The sequence below is a fragment of the Sorghum bicolor genome, chromosome 1, assembly GCF_000003195.3.
Source record: "Sorghum bicolor cultivar BTx623 chromosome 1, Sorghum_bicolor_NCBIv3, whole genome shotgun sequence".
NCBI lineage: Eukaryota > Viridiplantae > Streptophyta > Magnoliopsida > Poales > Poaceae > Sorghum > Sorghum bicolor.
The window spans coordinates 74,644,594-74,660,803 of record NC_012870.2 but is presented as its reverse complement, the minus strand read 5'-3'; the positions used below and the strand labels follow the sequence as shown (position 1 = coordinate 74,660,803).

Here is a 16,210-nt window from a genome sequence, read left to right as displayed (position 1 = left end):
GCCCTCAGTGGAGATTTCATCCCGTTTCACCGCGTGGAAAACAACGCCCATGGAGTTTCACCATGGTGAAACTACTTCCTTCTCTCTCCTCTTCGTTTCATGCAAAAAGTGCAGTTTTGCTGACATGACGCTCTAATAAATGTGCATGATATCCTGGTGAAACCTCCACTGAAACTGGCCTTAGAGTCAATTTATGTGGAGTAGGGCAGATTCGTACTCCTTTGTCCAAAACAGAAATTTGGGATTTTTTTTAGCGCAAAGGTGATCACTTTCTATAATCTGTAATAAGTTTGCTGACTATTTGGAACACATGAATCATATAGGAATTTCACAGGAATTTGTCAATTCCACAAGAAAAAAGCATGAAGAGAAAATTTTTCCTACGTTCTAAACAAACCCTTGATATTATTTCGTGTTTGATTTTGAGTACAGTCGAACCCAACAATGGGGCACGCCAGGCTCGACCGCTCGAGCACCCGTACCGCCTCCCACGCAATGGTGTTCCTCTATTTTTTTTTAAGGATGAAAAGGAAGAAAGAAGGAAGAAGAAATGAAAGGAAGAACCAACCCCCCCTCCCCCTAGCATGTATTTTCCAACATCGATAGTGTTTGGACCATATATTCACCAAATTTTCACGTTGTTATACATATTGAGCAGTTTGTTTACAAGTTTAGACCAATTTTTATACACCTACCATGTTGTCGTATGATGGGTGCAATTTACTCTATATTCTTTGCTGTTGAATGTTGATTCTGTGACATGAAGGGGGGGAGTACAGGATAAATGAGATGTACAACGGCATGTGTCATCTTTAAGCAAAGCAACCCTTTCGCTTCCTAATCCGGCTGCTATTTTTTATACTCCATTTGATACTTTACTTGCACTCTCTTTTCAACTCAATTTAATCTAGAGTTTGGATGGAATCAGATAGAGAAAAATACAGTCAGTAGTGTCAATGATATATCCAAGGTATTAGTTCTTTGATTCAAAAGGTGTGTAGTCAATTCAGTGAACACAGTTTGTATTTATCAGATTATTGAATGTTCAGGATGGACACACTCTACAACATCTAGGTATCGAATATAACAATGAACAGCTAAAATTTAATGGCATCGAGTGATTACAAACATCCGGTGAGATCTTGTGTACACTGTAGGACCAGGAACAAAACTTCATGATTCTCATCGAATATAATCTTTGCAGCAATCTCTTTTCTGGTTGACTAAACCAGGCCTTGATGATCAAGGGCTTTAACAGATTCAAACGGAGATCCAAGCTACTTACTTGCCAGTGGATGGGTACTCACACCGTCCTCTACCGGTGGGGTGGTGGTTGCAACAGCATCGTTGGTCTCTAGCCCAGGTCCATCGGCTGAGAGCCCGTTATCAGTTACTGCTGTCCCAGTGCTCTCAACAGACTGCTTTCTTTCAATGCTTCCTGACTGCCTTCGTTCCATGCCTCCTGACTGCCTTCTTTCGATGCTGGAACTGTTAGATCTTGCAGGCACGGTCAATAGCTGACGGAGAGCATCAAATGTGCCCTGACACTCAGAGATCAATGTTGCTCCATTCGGGTAGCATCGGCCAAAACATGCAGTGCAATAAGGGTATGCAACCTGATATGGAAAACCAAGATGTGAACTCTCCCTACTGTTTACTGTTTACAAATTCAAGCTTTATGGGTAAGACTGAGCCATTCAGTTTTTTTTTTCATTCATGTGTATGTAACAAGTTATGTTCTATTATCAGATTCAACTATCATGGAAACTAAACAAACCTCGATAAATGCCTGGCAGAGTGAAAGGAACAGAGCAGACTCGTTCCCACGAAGCATCCGCATGGCTTTGTATCTAACTAGGGAGTCAGAGACTGCATGTAGTGCCTTGACCACCTCCTGAGCAAGGACGACTTTCAAGCTCAACGGTGCGCACGGTCTTAGCTCATTCATTGCTGCTGAAACACCTGCAGACAAGAGTTCCAAAACATGACGCTAGACACACCAGTTAACCACAAGATATGCTCGAGTAGAGTGCCGAAGAGAAATATTAAGAGTGATGTAGTACAACTTACCGTTAACAAACACTGCGAGAGGTGGATGCTCCATTAAAACAGAAGGTGGAGTCACATCATCAGAAGTATCATCGACAACTCCATTTGCTACAAAGCCAACAGATGGCATCGGAACCCAACGATGTGAATCCAAAACAACCTAGCATGGTCAAAGGCATTACAGTAATAGTAAGATGGTACTCCAGTAAGTAATAGAGTTGTAAGACGCAGAGTCCAAAGAATTAGAAAGTTGGTTCAAAAGCTCAAACAGCACAGTAACGTGAATTCAGTTTATAGTTGATCTCAGCATTTCAACATGCATAATGGTTGCAAAACACTGCTTTACCTGAAAATTTTCAACCGCTGTACTCATATTCTTTGAGAATAAGTTTAGAACCGCACTGCGAAATGCAGATAACAGCATCAATAATAAAGCCCCTTTAGAGTCACTAATAAAGTTCTATAATTCAAACACCAATTACTTCTCAAAGATTGGTGGAAGGAGGCCACGGAAATCCAATCCAACTAAGCCAAGACCCATTGCACAATACTGCAACATGAAAGTGTATCAGATTTATGAATGAAACCAGAGATCGCTGCTAAATCTTGTATCAATTATCAAACCATAATTGAGATAGAAAAAGGAGAAGCCATTTCTTACCATGCATTGTTCAAGAATGTTGGACAGAGACCCACCTTCTGTTATGTTTGGTAACATAACTTGAAGAGTAGTGAGGTGATTACTAACTTGTTGCATTGCCCAGCTGAAAAGCAGCCCACCGTCATAGTTCTCGTCATTTCCAGATTTATCATTGTTGAATATTGCTCGATATTGATTAACAACATCAAATAGATGTACTCTGTGGCAAGTCACCATGCCTTTCAGGTAATCATAAACATTCCTTTGGTCCAGATCTTCAAGAATCCCAGAAAGCCAAGCTTCCCTGCACCTCAGGAACTAGAAATTATATCAGAGTTAGAATATGAAGATGGAAATGTTCAAATCATATTATCCAGAAAATTTGGCTGCGGAATATAAGAAAGAAAGAAGAAAAATATCATTACAAAAATTTCTGCATTTTTATTATGTAGGACGCATGAACACTACTGCAAATCCAGGCAGTAACTCCCACCATTATAAATTGAACAAACAAAAAGTAAAAGCAAAATTTCTCTTGAAACCTACTCACACAAAGAAAATTACATGAAAAAATTCAGAATACCTGTAAGCGCAATTCTGACTCACTGAAAACTCCAATTCGACGCAGATGTGCTACAATACGGAGGCATTCAGGTAACTGTAGTAGAAAATGAAATGACTGTTAGATAGATTTGTGCTCAAGATGGATAAGTCAAGCAATTTGGGGGGTAAAAGGAGAGTATTTGGTCGATGAGTATTGGACATACACAGAACATAATCTCTACAATATAGAACAGTCATAAATATTTTTCATTACACCAGCATCTTCACCTGAATATTTGATCGAAGTTTCTGGAGAAGCTGTGAAATTAATGATTGTACTGTCTTCTTGACTTCAGCAGCTAATCCTTGGACAACAGGTAAACTTCAAATGGAAAAAGAAAATGGTTAATATAACAGCAAATGCCACTATGCCAGGGCCTGCGATAGCAATTATGTCACACAACTTACTCGGGGTGCAACTTCGAGATTTTGCTAACAAAAGCTTCTAGATCAAGTGCTTCATCATAGTTCCCATTCCGTATACACCTACAAGAATAAGCTTACTTACTGTCATGCGTAATTCAGCAACAATACAACTGAAACTATGCACTACTGAAAAACAAATAATATTATCAATAACAAACAACCCAAACATAAAGTAAAGAGACAAGTGAATGGTAAAAGATAAAGTTTCATACGTGTCCATCAGTTGTGGGATTTCAAGCAAGTCAAGCAATGTAGTATGGTTTGCTAGTAATGTTTGATTAAGCTTCCTCTCCTCCAAAATTTGCTGTGCGGACTCAACAAACTCAGTGCAGCCAGATGTCAAGTTTGGTATCTCCTCTATCTACAATGGTGCATGAACAACATGGTCAAACATTTCAAATCATTCTTCCAAGGTTGCATGAATCATAGAAGTATATAATGTTAGCATATACCAGATAGAAAGAAAGAAAAAGGCAGAATATAATAATGAACATGTAATCGATTTCACCCTCTACCCTCTAGTATTGCTAGACTGAAAATCAGGCACTCCATACCACAATTTCCAATGATATATTTTTATCAAGGAACAGAAACATTGTTCAGCATATAATAATAATACGGAGCTTTTGACAGATTAATACAATACCGAGACTGCCATACAAGTATCTGTGATGGATAAAACCTATAAATCTGTATCGATCCTTTCATGATGTGTGTGTAATAAACATATTGTTGGTCATACCAAGTGCTCAAGATCATCTAGTTCACATAATACTGCTTTAAGGTTATTTCTGTCCTGATATGCATATTTGAAGATACAGACATTGTATGTTTTCACGAATTAATTAAGCCAACTATATGATGGCTTAGTTACACAAAAGAGGTTCCACTAGATTCGTTTTTTGATTTGCATATTTATGGTCATGATTTCGTGATCAATAGCAATTCATTTCAAAATTCAACTTAAAAATGACCACATTGCTAGCAGAATTGCATTTCCACTTAAGAGGCAATCACATCTCTGGGGAGCAACAATAGCAAGATCATGTGATCTAGTTTCTACAAGGATAAAGCAGCTTAATTCAATCCATCCACCAGCATTCATCCGATCAGTTTTACTGCGCAAGGCCTACTTAATCCACATGGAGCAATAACTTTTGGCACAAAGGGGGCAGGCAGTAGAAGCAACGGAGTAAAGAGTACAACGAGCAGGGAGGGACCGGCCGCATTACCATGGCCTCGAGGTGGCCGTCGAAGCTCTCGAGCTGCGCGCGAACGAAGGAGAGCGCCTCGGAGGCGGCGATGAAGGCGCCGTAGTTCTCCACCGCCACCTCCTGCATCTGCCGCCGCACCCGCTCCGCGTCGACCCTCAGAAGCTCCGGCTCCTACAATCGCTCACCAAACCAACGAACTCAGAATTACCATCGCCGCCAATCAAGAGTCGCGCAGCAAGTGTAGGCGTACGAACCTTGTGGAGGCGCTCGATGGAGAAGGAGAGGAGCTCGGAGACGTAGGGCTGGTAGGCGGCACCGGCGAGCGGGAGCCCCATGTCGGAGGCGGCGTCCGGGGAGGAGCTCGAATCCGGCGTGTGGCGGTGCCTCGCGTCGAGGAGTTCCATGGCGAGCGGTGCGAGATCTGGAGTCGTGACTCAGTGAGGGCCTGAAGGGGAACTGGAGAAGGGGGAATGAGATCCTTTGCAGTTGGGCACGTACTTTCTCTTTGCAGTTGCTGAACATCTGGCCGCTCATTCATATCAAACGGTGACGGGAGCATATGCGTTGCCCACCTCAGCTCGCTGGGCTTCGGCCCAGGCCGTGTTGAGTTGCCCAGGGAAAAAAATTCGGGACTTTCGTTTGTTTACAGTATTATTGTTCAATCATAGACTAACTAGGCTCAAAATATTCGTCTTCTAAATTCCGATCAAACTGTGCAATTAATTTTTATTTTTATTTAATACTCCATGCATACGACTAAATATTCGATGTGACGAGTAATCTTGAAAATTTTTAGGTTTTGGAGTGGAAGTAAACAAAGCCCCAATACCAGCACAACCCTTCACGGTGGCGGGAAGGTAAACGCCGGCATGGTGAGGAACGGCATCGAGTGTAAAAAAAATATAGATATTTGATTAGACATAGTGTCCGTCAGCAAATTTAACAAGAAACGGAGTGTCTTTAAGCAATCTTTTTTTTCTAGTATCTACTGGTAAATGGCCACCATTCTGCATGTCTCACAGCCAATTCTTTCTAAAAAATATCATTTTCACTTCTCTAAATGTCAAACATTGTCAACTTTGACTATATATAATAAAATATTAATATTTATGGTATGAATTACTATTTATAAATCATTAAATTTAATAATAAATTTATTTAGAAATACAAGTGTTATTAGTATATTCTACAAATATAGCCAGACGTCAAACTTAAGAAAGTTTGACTACTAGCACAAATCCTATAATGACATTTTTTGTGGGAGGGGGGAAGAGACAAGGAATTAAGAACAATATGTACCATGTGAACCTCCAAACTGATAGTCAAGTAGTATCTTTCATTTTCCAAAAGCAACATTTTAGAAAAGATCAATTGAGGTAAACCGAACATTTGTAGAAGAAGAAAAGATAAGCTGGAATGCTGTTCTTTTCTGAACTTCGTTGCTTATCTAACCAGTAAACTCTTATTCGTGCAATAATTGTATTGCAGCCACACCTGTTCCACGTTCTCCGAGCATAGTTCAGAGGTGGAAAACAAGGAACGGTTGAAGGACGATCGAGAAGCTCTCATTGTCTCACAGTTTCTGTAAGAGGATAGATGACGCGTTGTGTAGAGAAAGACGAGGATGAAATTATCAAAATCTGATAATTTAAAACGAATTTTGGTGGCTTTAAGCAATTTTAAATAAAAAATATCTACTATAAAGTTATAGATTGTGTTGACTTCTATAATTTTAGTATAAAAATTGTCTTTATCTGACTTCATATTGAGAAAGATACTTTTCGTTAGATAACTATTTCTAGAAATGGTTCTCTATATAGAGGCCAAGAAGCGGTCTATAAAGATCATCATTTATAGTGATGGGCATCGTAAGATGACAGTCTCTGTAATAATTAATTAACAAAGATATATAGTCACTCTAGTATACTTGCCACTCCAAATGATTCATGGAGATGGTTGTTTGCTAGGGTCCGTTTGGCCTTTTACCGCGGATGAGCATAAAAGATCTACCTCTGTTAATGGTTTTTTTTGTCAAACCACGATAGGTGATAGAGTTTTGGGACATATATATACTACCACAAATTTTGGAATACAAGGTCCTAGAGGAGATGTTGGTAAAAAACAGGTTTATATGTTCGTTCCTCTGTTAGTTATAAGTAGGTCTACAAAAAATTATAATATTTGTGCATAGTGTAGGTAGGACCACCGTAGATCTTGATGACATGTATATAGAGATAGAGACCTATAGTAGCATTGTTGGCGCCCACAATCACACTAGCAGGCGGCAATTGCAGAGTGTAGCCACATAGTAGATGGACCTCGCGATGCCGAGGTTTGGCGCCGTGTCAACTGTCAAGCACGACAAACAAATGCTTGGAGGTACCCCCAAGTCCTCTGTTTGTCATTAACTCGATCTCTATGCAAAATCCCTGATTCCAGTCGCAAAACTGGGCACGGATTACATGTCATTGAGACGGGGATAAGAAATGTTTGCGTTGGCAGCTGAGGACTGAGGAGCTTCTCAATCAAAAAGGGGCGAAAAAAAAAGAAATGTGATCCGGGAAACAGATGAACGTTACACTCGCATCTTTCCTTTTCATGGAACAGGGTAATGAACAGATATTAATCTCAAGAGTTTTAAATGTTGTCCACTGCATCCAGCTTGCTAATTAAGCTCGCGACACCGGTGGCTGGATATATACATACTACTCCTTCCTACATGCAATGAATTGTCTCATTGTCATGACAAGAGAACGATGACACAGCAGCAGCAGCAGCATTATATTGTTGTATGTGCGATTGAATACGTGAGAGGACAGTTCGTTGCATCCGCCATCCAGCTAGTAAATGTGGCGCATTCAAACTCCTTTGCACTAATTCGACCCCGTTGCCGAATCAGCTCGAGCCTTCCATCAACACACCCCATATGCGGGTGCACCACCCTAGCTTTGTATGCACGACAGACATCGGGCGGTTTCGGCATGGCATGGCAGCGCCAGATCGAGAGAGGAGATCGTCGAAGTGGTTCAAATTTCCCTTCCCAACGGCCTCTCCCCGGCCTGGACGACGCCGCAGCGGTCGGCCGGCCACACCCTCCTTCTGATCCCTGAATCCTATTCGCGCTTGCATGCATGGCCGTGTACGTGCTTGCTGACCCTGCTCTTTTCCGTTTGCGGGGGTGGGTTTTTTCCCTGCCACTTGCTAATCGCTACTAGTAGCAGTAGTGGAGTATTAATTAATTAATGAGAGGCAGAGCAGGGTGTTTTTCCTCGCGAGAAGCCGCGAGAGTGCGACGCAACGCTAGTGTCATGTACAGGGGCGCACCAATAAATCATTCCTGCAGAGTACGTGCTGACCAACGGCCAACCAACTTTCCGCAACGAGTCGACGGGTTCTCGAGTTCGAAAACATGTTACGAGTACATGCACACGGACAAGTGACAGACACCGAAAGTTCCGAGCTACATTTATGCTATGCACTTAAGTATATCTACATCACCATTCATCGTCATTATATGAATAATAATACGATATGATATACCCCTTTGGCGGCTAATAACCGTAGTACGTACAGCCGATCGATCCATCGGCCGTCGGCGCCGCCAACTAACTCCTCCTCCACCATTACGCTAGCTAGCTGCCTCTAATTACGTGATCCTGATCCTCCCCTCCTCGCACGTGCGACACACGTGCGCTCTACTTGTGCATGCACGCATGCCTAGGGAGCACGGTATAGAAGCATCCATCCTCCATCTAGGTAGCTTAGCTTTAGCTAGCTACGTAGCTAGTCCCTGCAGCAGAGCAGCTGGAGACCGAGCTTGAGTGGCACCGGCGGCTCAGGCTCCGGCGGCGGCGGCGGCGGCGGCGGCGGCGGGGCGGCGCGGCTGGGTGGGTGCAGGAACTTGCAGTTGGGGCACGCCGGGCTGGCGCGGCACATCATCACCAGCATGTGGCACCGCACGCACACGCCGGCCACCATCTCCCTGCTGCCGCTGCTGTCCTCGGCCTCCTCCTCCGCGGCCAGCTGAAGACGACGACGGTCGTCTGCCGCCACCGCGGGCTTGGGCTTCTTCTTCTCGTGGGCGGCGGCGAACGCCCGGCGCGGCTCGAACGTGAGGTTCAGCTCTAGGTCCAGCCCTGGCGGCGCGCAATTCGCGGAGTCCTCCTCTTCCTCCTCGCCGTCGTCTTCGCCGGAGGTCGGCGCGGCGGCGCGGTAGTCCGAATCCCCCCTTGGGTCCTTCCACGTCCGCTTCTGCGTCCTCGTGTTGTAGTAGTGGATCTGCCCGGACTGCATGCACACCCAGACGTACACGAGTCAGAACTCAGAACAGAACACACGTACGATCGAGCAGTGCGTACACGGCGCGGCTCGATGGAATCCGAAGGGCCTGCGTGCGATAATAAGAATAAAACACGTACCTTGATGTCGAGGCAGCGTTGCCACTCGGGGGGCAGCGGCGCGGCGTCGAAATTGAGCTCGATCCCGTCCACGACCTCGCCGCGGTCGTCGTCGCTGCCGTCCCGCTTCCGCTTCTTGCTGGTGGCCGCCGCGGTACCGGTGGAGGAGGCGACGACGCTGCCGACGAGGGAGAGCCACGGGGGGCGTTTGGTGGCCTCCGGCAGGACCGCCGAGGACTGCAGCGACACCATCGATCGAGCTGCTACTGCTTGCTATTGCCTATATATGATTCTACACGTACGTGTACGTTCGGCTTTGGGGATGCTAGCTGCTGCGGATTAGCGGATATAGGAGTACTACGTCGTTGGCTCGTTGCACCCTCGCGGTCGGTCGGTCGGTGCGGGTGCGGCGCGGGAGTGTGTGTGGTAGCGTACTTGGCTTGGTCGGGCCGCGGGTCGCGACCTCCGATCTCCTCCTGGTGATGTATGCGATGCGTGTGGGGGCGCGCTGGGTTTGGATTCGGGCGCAGCGAGGGGTCGGGGTTTATATAGGGAGGAGGAGAAGGGCAGAAGTGTTTGGGTTCAGCCGCTGGGAGGGCAGAAGAGGCTCGACGTCGACGGGGGGCCGGAAATTTATGAGCACAGAAGTGGTAGCCAGGATCTTAAAAGGGGGGACACTGCGACCGGGCCCACGAGATGTTCCCACAGCTCTACTTACACTTACTGCTGGTCAGGTCGGGTCAGGGTCGAGTCAGGCCCGCCTGCATCGCATCGCATTCCATCTCCTCGATTGCGTTTGCGTGTCATCCGGCTCCCAACGTGCCGGCCGGCCCGGCCCGCCCGCCCCTTGCTTGAACCGCTGGGCGCTGGCCGGGCTCCCAACGAGGCGGGGTTGGGTTGGGCTCGGTCACCGGCTCCATCTCATGCTCATCTCCCCGCGCGGGCGCGGCATTGCCATTACTGCTGCGCCGTCCTCCTCCACCTCGCATCGATCGCTCTCCGCCCTCACATGCTTCTTAACGCTGCATGGGCTTTTGCGGTTAACCATCGTTTTTAGCTCGCCATCAAGGCTAGCTAGCTAGCACAGCAGCAGAGCGCATTAACCTCGCTCTCTCTCGCTCTCCCGTCAGGCGTCAGATGGATCAGCGAGCGCTCCGCCTCCGCCGGCGTCGCCCTGCCGGCCGCCTGTGACTGTGAGTTTCCCTTTCCCCTTTGGATGCCGGCTTCCGCCCGGAGCCGCGTCCAGTTATTATTCCCGTTCCAGCATTTCCGGCTCCGGCTGAAAGTGGGTAGCTACTACTACAGACTTGGACTGGAAACCACGCCATTAAATACACGAAACGGCGATTCAACTTTCCGTTGGGGCTGTGGATGCGACCGCATTCAATTCGAGACCCGGCCGGGAAGCGGATAGGATCATGTCACGGCCGGATCGGAGAGAGGTTTTATAGCGGGAAACATCCAAGGGACGGTCGATCAAAGCACGTCCCATTTTAATGAAATTTAATCGCCTTCGCCTCCGCCTTCGATCGTTCATAGGAGTAGGAGGAGATATCTGCCTGCTTCTTCTCTGCTTTGTAAAGAAGACTCAAGACTCAAGAGGGTGGCGCTGATCTCTCGGTCGTCTCCGATCCTTTTATTTCTCCCGCCCTCTTCCTTGCCCACATTCGAAGCAAGGTGGTTGAGCCATTAATCACTGGTCGCCGTGCCGACGATCGACTATGCGTGCATTGGAGCTAGCCTAGCGTGTACTTATCAATGCATGATACACATGTAGGAAATGAGGTTCGATCAGGGCGATCGATCGATCGATGGAGCTCACTTTCGATCAGCGGCACATATACATGATGCATGCTGGTACTATGAGCAGACGATCACCATTCACCGCAGCAACAATACTTCACGCCGATGAGCGAGTTGAGGTTTAGGAATGGAGTAAACACGAAATGTTACTGAACAGATTGACCAAAGTGTAGTAGTACTGGCACTGGCCCCGGCCCTTGGGCTGCTTTAAAAGCTACTAGCTGTATCTAATTCTGTCCCTGATGGACGCAGTAAATGTGAATACCAGTAGTGTTTGCTCAATGCTCATACCAGCAGGAGTAAATGAGCAAGCAGGCCGTCGGCAGTAACAAATTTCAATCGTACCCTTGCCTCCTCAAGAGTCAAGTCAGCATCAGGAGCACACAACCATTACGGGCGTTTCCCGTAATCTCTGACCGCTATCAGAACCTTCCATGTCAACTCGATCGCCCTTTCGTTCTTAGCTCACGCGCGCGAGTCTCACGACCAGGGCATGCATGCAGCTCGATTAGCAGGGACACGTGTCGCCCGTGCGGGGAAGCCGTAGGGGTGAGCTGAGCGGTGAGAGCTCGCGCGGGCGCACCGGGCGGGTGGCCGGATCCGGAGCCCGGAGCCGGGCCGGCGACGAAGGGAGGAGCGCCTCGGAAGGGCCGGGGGCGGTCACAGTTGAGGCCGGATTCAATGCTCCTCCCCCATTACTCCAACTTCCAAATTTGGGTCGCCAAGGGAGACTCCAATTTAAAGCGGCCCAACACCCCCGCTTTAACCACAAATTTACAACCGGGGGAAATAAATTTTCGCCAACCTCCTTCTCTTTAAATTCGGAGTGGGGCGCGGGCGGATTTACCGGGATGCCCCTTGCGTCTGCCTCAGCCCTCTGCCTCTGCCTCCCCAGGAGATTAGCTGCGTGGCCTTTAAGGGCCCGAGCCTCTGCCGCTGCAATGGTTATGATGGCTGCTGCTGGCTTGGCTGGTGCAACGCAATTGCTCCGCTGTACTACGTTTGTAGCCAGTAGGAGTACCTCTAGCATCTAGTAGGGCGACTACTGACTGCTACGTACTCTACGTTATCAACATGTGTGTTCGCTGTTGGGACATCGTCCGCAGTGCTTTTTTTTTTAAAGTGTATCGTGCAGTGCATGTATCTTTGTCATATAGGATTCGTTTTTAAGTTGTTTAATATTTTGTATGTAGCTAAGATTAATTATAAATATCAACTTATATGCCATTGTCTAGCCGTTTGATAACTAGAAGCATGTTCAGATTACCGTGTGCAACCATGTGCACAATTTTACTTTGAACCGTCCTATTTATTTAGCTGATAAGTCATGATAAAAACTATTGTTCGCTGATTTATTATGAAAAAAAATACTATTGAATAACTGACAGATTTGACTGATAAACTCAAACAAACGAGTTATAAGCACACATCAAAATAGCATAGCACTTCACTTTAGGTCATGCCAGTGTTCCATACTTGGATTGGTACGAAATTCCTCTCAGCCATGTAAATCAGAAATTTGAGTAAGACCTTGTTTAGTTCCGAAAAATTTTTAGATTTCGGTACTGTAGTATTTTTGTTTTTATTTGACATACATTGTCTAATCATAGACTAACTAGGCTCAAGAGATTCATCTCGTGATTTACAGGCAAACTGTGTAATTAATTTTTATTTTTGTCTATATTTAATACTTCATGCATATGCCGTAAGATTTGATGTGACAGAGAATCTTGAAATTTTTTTGGTTTTTGAGGTAGGCCTAAAGAACGAGCGGACAGAATAGTTCAGTCCACTAGAACACAACATCTCATACAAATATCATGCACATCAGAGAGCTTAAACTGAGGGTAAATACGAAATAAAGACATTTTTGGATACAGAAGATCGAGGCATTCTGACAGCTACAATATACTCCATTCATCCCAAATTGAGGTACTTCAAGAATCTTAGAGGGTCAAAGCATATCAAGTTTGACTAAATTTATAGAAAGAATTATAAAAAATAATGAGATCAAGTAGATATACTATGAAAATATAATTAATAAAGAATCTAATGATATTTAGTTAGTATCATAAATGATATTATTTTATTATATAAATTTAATTAAACTTGAGATTCTTTGACTCTCTAAGATTCTTAGAATATCTTTATAATTTAAGATGGAGGGAGTACTTAGATATGCAATGTAACACTCTGGTGTTAAGCGAATTAAAACATGACATGTCATCATGAGCATTGCATAGTTTAGTGTTAAGTAAACCCTGATGCATTAACTTAAAATAAGTTTAAATTTGGTTGAATGTGTTTAGGAACTTAAAGTGTGTTTATTTTATGTATGGATGCTTGTTTTGGAGTTTAAAAACCTTGGGTGATAGTTTTCCGAGAAGTTTAGGGGGGGAACCCTAATTTTAAAACCCTGGAATTGTCCCCTTTTGTGCAATTCAAAAAAAAAGCACAATTTGAAGTTGAGTTCAAAAGCAAAGTTGTAGATCTTGTCAAGATGTACAACTTTGGTGTTTTGAGTTTTTGAAGTTTCAGTACAAAATTCAAAGTAATTTTGAAAATACAATTTTCCAGAAATTGTCCCCTTTTCTAACTTAAATCTCCAATTCAAAATCTGTTTGGAATTTTGAAAAGTGGTCAACATGAAAGTTGTTGAGCTTGAAAAGTTGAACAACTTTCATGTTGGAAGTTTTTCAAGTTGTTATGTAAAATCAAAAGTAATTTTAGAAATTCTGTTTTGCCCCAATTCAAAAATTTGGAATTAAGCTTGAATTTCAAATTGTTTGGCTCAAATTCATCCCTTTCCATTTCAAATCTGTCTTTGGTCATTAAAGATGTTTTGTAGCTTATAAAATTTTGCACAAGTTTCTTTTTGGTGAAAATTTGACTTCTGTTCTAATTTTGGTTGTTTTTCGCTAAAGGACAGAAAGGGCTTTTGGGGAAGGAGGGGGATAGGCTCCAGCCCCTGTTCATGGCGGTGGACAACCGGGCGTTGATCGACGTTTGCCAGCGCGTGAACCACCGTTTCATCTCGTCCAAGCACGTGCTCGCGTCCGTGGCAAGGTGAAGCAGCTGCTGGCGAAGTGGAGCGCGACGTGCCTTTCTCTCTTGTGCTCACCGACGTCGTTTTGCCACGGAGCACCGACGGGCAGCACTTCACTCCAATTCAAAATTCACCGCCACGGTTGATCTATATCCAAATTCACCGTGGACATATCTTTGGCACATCCTTGCGCATCTCCAGAACCCACCCTTCTGTTCCCTTTCGCACCTGAGCGCCGGAATTCATCGTTTTCCTCCTCGCCGGAGTAAATCGCCGCCGAGCTCGAGTCTTCCGTGGTCAGCCCATCCGGGCAACTTTCTGCTCTCTCTTTCTCTCGTCTTTGCTTCGTCATGACCTTGTGATGCTCATCGGTTCGTTCTTTTCTCCGTTGCTTCACAGCGGTCACCGGAACGTCGGCTTCTTCGTCGGAGCTCGCCGCCGGAGTCACTGGTCGCGTGGACGAGCAACACCCGACTGTTCTCCGCTTCTTCTCTCTGCGTCATCACACCCAGGGTGAGACGCCGATGCATCCTGACCTCTCCATTCTTTCTCTACCAGTCTAGAGCCACCGGCGTAAGCACCGCCGCGGCCATGTCCGCCGCCGCTCGTGGCCAGAGTTCGCTAGAGCAGTAGAGTGCGGGTTTGCTATCTTGTTCGGTTGCGGGTTGCTTGCTGGTGCTGGTGCTCGCCTCAGTTTGGCTCGGGGTGACCGGAGTTGGCCGGCGTAAGCCACGCCGCCGCGGGGTGTCGCGCTCTGGACGGCCGGGTGCATCGGGGACCTTGCTGTTGTAAAGATGAGAAAGGGAAGGGGTTTGATTGCAAAGCCGTAGACTCATGTGAATAGAAGCCTGGTCTGCGGGTTGGTTTCTAAGAAAGCCGAGGGCTTTTCTGCAAAACTGCCAGCGCGCGCGGGGGAAGGCCGGCTGGGCCAAGTTTCACGCGGGCTTGGGCCGAGCTCCTGGCCGCAGAAGCACAGTGTTGCTTTTCTTTTTCTTTTTGTTTAAAAATGAGTGATGTTTGAATTTATGCTATGAATTATCTGCTGATCCAAAAATTATGAAAATTTTTGTATGGCTTCCTTAAAATGAGTAGAACACATGAAAAATATTAGATTCCATTTTCTGGCAGTTTGCATATATATGAAAATTGCCCCTGTTTAATAATAAATAAATCTTCCATGATTTTTAGTAAATTATGGGTATATCCAAAAATCATGAAATTTAATATGTGAGCTTGTGTTAATGTTATTTAGCTTCATGATTAATTTCAGCTCTGTTTGATCAAGTATGCTCTGTTTCTTGATAAAGCTATTTAAAATGCTTATAAAAGAAATAGAAATAATTAATCCCTTTAGGGTTTGGGTGATATTTTGGATTGTTTGACAACCATAGTTACTTAGCATGATATGCTCCCTGGTTATGGTTTATTTTCATATAAATAATCTTTATGATATGATAGATTCACAATATTGTTTAATAAAGATAATAAAACTTGTTTAGAAATAATCTATGTTTTTGGGTAGCTTAGTTATTTGTTTTTATACAGTGAAGGTGATTTGTACTCAAGATAATCATAGTTTGTTGTTATCATCCAAGAACATGTAACCTGTCTTTATCATGCCATGAGTATATCATAATCATACATATGCACTTTTACGTATAGAATACGCTCCGGAAGAATCTGATTCCCAGTGGGTTTCTTCCGAGTTTGTGGATTCTTCGGGTGTTGTTGAATTGCCGAACGTCCCCTCCGACCAAGGCAAGCCCCGGACATTAAACCCTATCCTTGTATTTTCATAAAGTTATTTATATCACTTGAGTTAATATGATGCATTAGGTGAATAGGAGTTGAGTGAATCCTATTTGCTGCATTATCTACCTTGATGATTTCCATATTAACCTTGATACCTGCTTTATGAAAATGCTTAATATGCTTAGCCCTGTTTATTAGATAAGTTTTCAAATGAAAGAGTTTGAAGGGTTGTTGTGGAATACTCTTATAGTTAATAATGTTCAACATGAGACCGGTCGGT

The 16,210-nt window shown here is 44.8% G+C and overlaps 2 protein-coding genes across 2 annotated transcripts; both read right to left on the bottom strand.

Moving 5' to 3' along the window:
* Window positions 997-5,422, bottom strand: LOC8081905 (conserved oligomeric Golgi complex subunit 8). The gene is made up of 12 exons (XM_002465673.2): window positions 5,187-5,422; window positions 4,951-5,103; window positions 3,931-4,079; window positions 3,701-3,778; window positions 3,521-3,614; window positions 3,273-3,347; window positions 2,711-3,007; window positions 2,532-2,599; window positions 2,396-2,450; window positions 2,071-2,209; window positions 1,778-1,962; window positions 997-1,616 (listed from the first exon to the last, which is right to left on the bottom strand). The coding sequence occupies exons 1-12, from the start codon at window positions 5,334-5,336 to the stop codon at window positions 1,278-1,280; spliced, it is 1,782 nt and encodes a 593-aa protein (XP_002465718.1). The 5' UTR covers window positions 5,337-5,422; the 3' UTR covers window positions 997-1,277.
* LOC8081904 lies at window positions 8,325-9,862 on the bottom strand. The gene is made up of 2 exons (XM_002465672.2): window positions 9,351-9,862; window positions 8,325-9,219 (listed from the first exon to the last, which is right to left on the bottom strand). Exons 1-2 carry the CDS (start codon window positions 9,579-9,581, stop codon window positions 8,716-8,718), a joined length of 735 nt encoding a protein of 244 aa, XP_002465717.1. The 5' UTR covers window positions 9,582-9,862; the 3' UTR covers window positions 8,325-8,715.